A 5,316-nucleotide genomic window follows, 5' to 3' on the forward strand; every position below is an offset into this window, starting at 1 on the left:
GAGTTAAGCAGCAAGGGATGAGCAGTGATGCTCTATGGGGTTCCAGCTGTGCCAGAAGCAAAACCAACCCATGGCCACCAGTGCCCCCAGCTGCAGGGTGCAAGGAAATGCTTTTGGGGTGAATCTCCAGGACAGCCCCATTGACCCCTCCTGGTTTCCTTTGGGGGTGCAGAGCTCGGCGTGGGGCACAGGGAAGGTGCAGGGTGTCCCCCGCACCAGCGCCGCTCCTGACCCTTCCTCCTCCTCCTCCCGCAGCTGGGGGAAGACTCCGATTACGACAAGCTGAGCGATATGGTCAAATACCTCGACCTGGAGCTGCACTTTGGGACGCAGAAGCCTACAAGTAAGTACCTGAGCCCCAGAGCAGGTCCTGGTACTGGCCAGGGACCGGGGCACTGGGAGGAACTGGGGCTGGGTGGGGAGCAAGGCAATGTCTGGGTCCTGGCATCGCCTGCGGCACAGAATTCACCCATGCGCAGGATTTTGTGGCTGGTGGCACAGCAGATCATTAAGGTGATCTCTTCATGATCTCCCTTAATTCTCTTCACTGCCGCTGTGTGTTTTCTCTCCACATTTCAGTCGGTTGGGGCAGTGAAACTTAGCCGCGGGGTTTCGCTCCCATTGCTGCTGTCCCTGTGCCTGCCCATCTGTCCCCAAACCGCGGGGTCACTGTGGTGACAGCACCGTCCCCAGTGGGGCCCAGTTTGCAGGGACGGGCAGTGGAAGTGGGATGAAATGGGGTTCTTCTCTGGGGTTGTGTTTTTGGGGGTGTTTCTGGGCAGCCTGGGATTTTTCTGTGTGTCTCACCTCTTGTTTTACCTTTTTCAGCTCCAACTGAGTCCCCCATTGAGGAGATCTTTGAATCGCAGAATTCAAGGACTCCCAGAGCCATTGCTGTGTGCAAAGCATCACTTCTCCTCCCTCTCATTCATGGTTTCACTGTTTTCAGGACCGATTTCTTCCTGCTGGAGCCGGCTGAGCCTGTCCTTACCCATGATTAAATCTCTCAGTTTCTCTTCCAGAGCCAACTCTCATGCCTGAAAACTTTAAAAAGAAAGACGTGGTTGAAATTTTGTCCCACAAAAAGGCCTACAACACATGTAAGTAAACGTCGCGGTGCACCTACCCCCCAAAAAACAGGCCCAGAGGTGGGACCGGGGATGTAGAGAACTGGAAAGGTAAAAGGGAGGAGGCTACATGAGCACCATCCCATGGGGGTGATCCCATGAGCACCATCCCATGGGGATGATCGAATGAGGGTGATCCCATGGCAGTGATCCCATGAAGGTGATGCCATGGTGGTGATCCCATGAGGGCAATCCCAAGGCTGTGATCCCATGGGGGCAATCCCATGGGGGTGATCCCATGGGTGGGATTGAATGAGGGTGATCCCATGGGGTTGATCCCATGGGCATGATCCTACGAGGGCAATCCCAAGGCTGTGATCCCATGGGGGTGATCCCATGCTGGTGATCCCATGGGGGCAATCCCATGAGCACAGTCCCATGAGTGTGATCCCATAGGGGTGATCCCATGAGTGTGAACCCATGAGCATGTTCCTATGAGCACAATCCCATGAATGTGATCCCATGGGGATCATCCCATAGGCGCTATCCCATGGGCACAATCCCATGAGCATGATCCCATGAGGGTGATCCCATGGGGGCAATCCCAGCACGGCTCTGCTGGGGGGCTCAGCCCTGGGCAGGGGCAGAGGGAGGTTTTTGGGCAGGACAGGGATGGGATGTGCCTCATTGGCCTGGGGGAGGGCAGAGCTCGCATGGCCCCGTGGGGCAGGGTCGGTGCTTCCCCGGGAGGTGCTGATGGTGGAAGGAGGGGGGGGTGCTTGGTGGGACCCTGCCAGCCCCTGGGTCCTGGCCGAGGGGGGAGGAGGGGACGCTGGGGGTGGTTTCCAGCCCAGGCAGTGCCTTGGCAATGGTGCAATACCCAGGGGGGTCTGCATGGCCACAGTGACCCCCTCTGCAGGGCTCGGGGAGCAGAAAGCCCTTCCACCCCCACACCACGACCTTCCCCTCCTGGTCCCATCCCTCACCAGTCCATCCCAGCACGGCCAGTCCCCAGGTCTGGTCCTACTCCCCTCCCAAATGACACAGGTCCCTTCCCCGCAGCCATCCTGATAGCCCACCTCAAGCTGTCGCACATCGAGCTGCGCCAGATCCCGAGGACGATGGAGACGGACCGCCTGGAGCCTTCCCACATCAAGCAGCTCTTGCTGTACGCCCCGGACGGCGAGGAGGTCCAGCGCTTCCAGAGCTACAAGGAGAACCCCGGCAAGCTGAGCGAGCCCGACCAGTTTGTGCTGCAGGTACCTGGGGACGTGCTGCGGGTGCGAGGGGGGCTGCGTGTCCCCACGATGTCCTGCTGAGAGCTGGCGGGGAGCAGAACACGCACCAGGGCACTGCTCTGCTCATGCATGCGGGTTATGGGAAGAGCCGGTGGCACCGGTCGCTGCAAGTGATGCTCGATGTATCTGGAGCTCCCATGGAGGCTGTTTTAGAGCCAAAACACACCACTGTGTTTACTCCGTGAGTGACTTTGCCCAATTCTGGCTGACTTTCTGTTGGTGAAATATTGTGGCTATTGGGGGGAAGCCTCCCCATCCTGTGGCAGCAAACTGGTCATGCCCTGCGAGCTGCAGCTCCTCACAGCATCACTGGCACAAAACTAGGGAACTAGGGTTGTTTAGCCTGGAGAAGAGAAGGCTGAGGGGAGACCTCATCACCACCTACAACTGCCTCAAGGGAGCTTGGAGAGAGGTGGGTGCTGGTCTCTTCTCCCAGGTGATGGGGGATAGAACAAGGGGAAACGGCACCAAGCTGTGCCAAGGGAGGTTCAGGTTAGAGATAAGGAGGAAGTTCTTTACTGAGAGGGTCGTCAGAAGCTGGAACAGGCTGCCCAGGGAGGTGGTGGAGTCACCATCCCTGGATGTGTTTAAAGAGCGGGTAGACGAGGTACTTAGGGATATGGTTTAGGGGGTAGACAGGAGCGGTTGGACATGATGATCTCAGAGGGCTTTTCCAACCGAGCCATTCTGCGATTCTGTGATTCTGTGGAAATAATAAATAACACCATATATAGGGTTATGGGTACTGGTGACGGCGGTGGTTTTCTCCTCCTTTTGCTCTCAGATGCTGTCGGTGCCCGAATACAAGATCCGCCTGCGCAGCCTGCACTTCAAGACCACTCTGCAGGAGAAGACGGAGGAGATCAAAGCGAGCTACGACTGCATCTGCAAGGCCTCTCTGGAGCTGAAAAGCAGCAAGAAGCTGGCCAAGATCCTGGAGGTCAGAACGGTCCTTGCTCCTGTTAACAGCCCCCATGGCCCCCAGGGTCCAAGGGAGCACCCACAGGCAGCTGGGGCACAGCTCCAGCCCCACGGCTCTGCCCTGGGCCCCTCTGGTCCAGCTCAGCCGGGTCCATCCCCTGGCAGCGCCCGCTGGTATTGGCTTGTGAGGATCCTGCAGAGAAGGAGGATGCAGGAGGGCAGATCGGGAATGAATCCCCCTACAGCTGCCCCAAATTAGTGTTAATCGATTCGGGTTTGCTTTTTAAAAAAGCAGGTGGGATAAACGAAGACGTGGTGTGACAAATGGCATTTCCAGAGCAGAGATGATCCTCCTCGGTAGCTCCTGGCCAGTAATGCCTCAACACTTTGTTAGGTCCTTGGGTGGCAATGACTCTTGCACATTAACGGGTGGTGAATGGAAATTTTGAGTCTCACGTTGAAATCCCAGCGGTGATGAAGTCCCCATGCAAGGGATTAACGCTGCTGTACGAGCACACATACAGGACCCTGAGCAGAAGGGACCTGGCACTAAACAGGGCACTTCCCCACCCTCCTGTAGGCAGCGGGAGGCTTTTTACCACACCACATCACTGGTAGGACTCAGTGACCCAAGAGCGGGTACAAGTGGTGATGGGAGACGGGGCAGTCAGTGCTGGAGGCCACTTGCCTGGTCATGCCCTGAGGTTTTTCCCTTGCAGTTTGTGCTGGCGATGGGAAACTACCTGAACAACGGGCAGCCCAAGACCGGCAAGACAACAGGCTTCAAAATCAACTTTCTGACCGAGGTGAGAGGAGCTGCTTGTTCCCCTTGACCGTGCCCGTCCTTGTGCAGGGCTCCCGGGTGCTGGAGCAGGTTCCCTCAGGACTGGTGGGAGGGCAGGGGTGGATGCGCAGGGCTGAACTCAGAGCGGTCCCCATGTGCTGTGGTAACTGGGGTGCGATGGTGGCCACAGCTCACGGCTTTTTGGCCGTGGGGTGGGAGAAAATGAAGGTTTTCACCTCCCGGGGGGGTGTGTGAGTGGAGGACGGGGTGGCAGCCCTGCCCCATGGGAAGGAGGCGATGCCGAGCGTCTCAATGGCACTAATCCGGGCGTACCGTGCTGTGCAAACATTAACCGTGCTACTTAAACATTAATCCACAAAGCATGGCTGGGAATCGCCACGCACGTGAGCCCAGCGGAGCCCTTGGGTGCTCGGCAAAAGCCGCTTTGCCCTGCGCAGGAGCCTCCTCACTCGTTTTGCTTTGCCGCAGCTCAACACGACCAAGACCGTGGATGGGAAATCCACCTTCCTGCACATCCTCGCCAAATCCCTTAGCCAACACTTCCCAGAGCTCCTGGGCTTTGCCAAGGACCTTCCTACGGTGCCGCTCGCCGCCAAAGGTAAGCGGACAAAAGCACCTCTGAGCTTTGTGTGTCCTTGCAGTGTCTCTTGGTTCTGTACAGGTCTGGAACTGGGGAGGATGGGGGTAGGACGGGATGAGCTTAGTGACAGGGGGTCCCATCCATCCCATGCTGCCACATGGGAGCGTTTAGACAAGGCGCTGTCCCTGATTTCGACCCTTTTCTGCCTTGAAAAAGCAGCTCCCGAGTTCAGAGGAGCCTTGGAGGTGCAGAGGAGGCGCAGGACTGGGGAGTGCCAGGGCTGTGCTCCCCATACCCCAATCCATCCCATTGCGGGTGCCAGGTTATTGCTGCTGCTGTGTGGTGTGGGTGTGCAGCTCCCGGTGTGACCGGGGCCACAGTCCAGGCGCTGAGTGAGGGCCGTGCGGCTCCGGCGGCCGCGATAAGGAAAAACCCCATAGGTGTGGGGTCTCCTCACATGCCATCCCCTGCTTGTGAGCAATTCCCTTGGGAATTAGTGCTACAGGGCCCAAATGAAGGAGAAAATGCAGCTCTGGAGATGCAGAGTTACCCGATGAAGCTCTGTACCTGTGGCTTTCCTATGATTTCTTTATGTGGCCTAACAAACAACACTTCTGTCACCAAAAGCTCCCTGCTGCCCCAATT

General features: G+C 57.5%; 1 protein-coding gene across 1 annotated transcript in view; it reads left to right on the plus strand.

Annotated features, from left to right (window-relative positions):
- Positions 1-255: 255 nt before the first annotated feature.
- LOC104548175 (delphilin-like) overlaps positions 256-5,316 on the plus strand; it is a gene marked incomplete at its 5' end in the record, with an annotated part of 6,886 nt that continues 1,825 nt past the window's right edge. The window contains 6 exons of the mRNA XM_010194119.1: positions 256-343; positions 1,023-1,100; positions 2,130-2,326; positions 3,150-3,305; positions 4,006-4,092; positions 4,560-4,689. Of these exons, the coding sequence (XP_010192421.1) occupies positions 256-343; positions 1,023-1,100; positions 2,130-2,326; positions 3,150-3,305; positions 4,006-4,092; positions 4,560-4,689 (736 nt within the window). The remainder of the gene's footprint in view (positions 344-1,022; positions 1,101-2,129; positions 2,327-3,149; positions 3,306-4,005; positions 4,093-4,559; positions 4,690-5,316) is intronic.

The sequence above is a fragment of the Mesitornis unicolor genome, unplaced genomic scaffold (assembly GCF_000695765.1).
Source record: "Mesitornis unicolor isolate BGI_N332 unplaced genomic scaffold, ASM69576v1 scaffold33971, whole genome shotgun sequence".
Taxonomy (NCBI): domain Eukaryota; kingdom Metazoa; phylum Chordata; class Aves; order Mesitornithiformes; family Mesitornithidae; genus Mesitornis; species Mesitornis unicolor.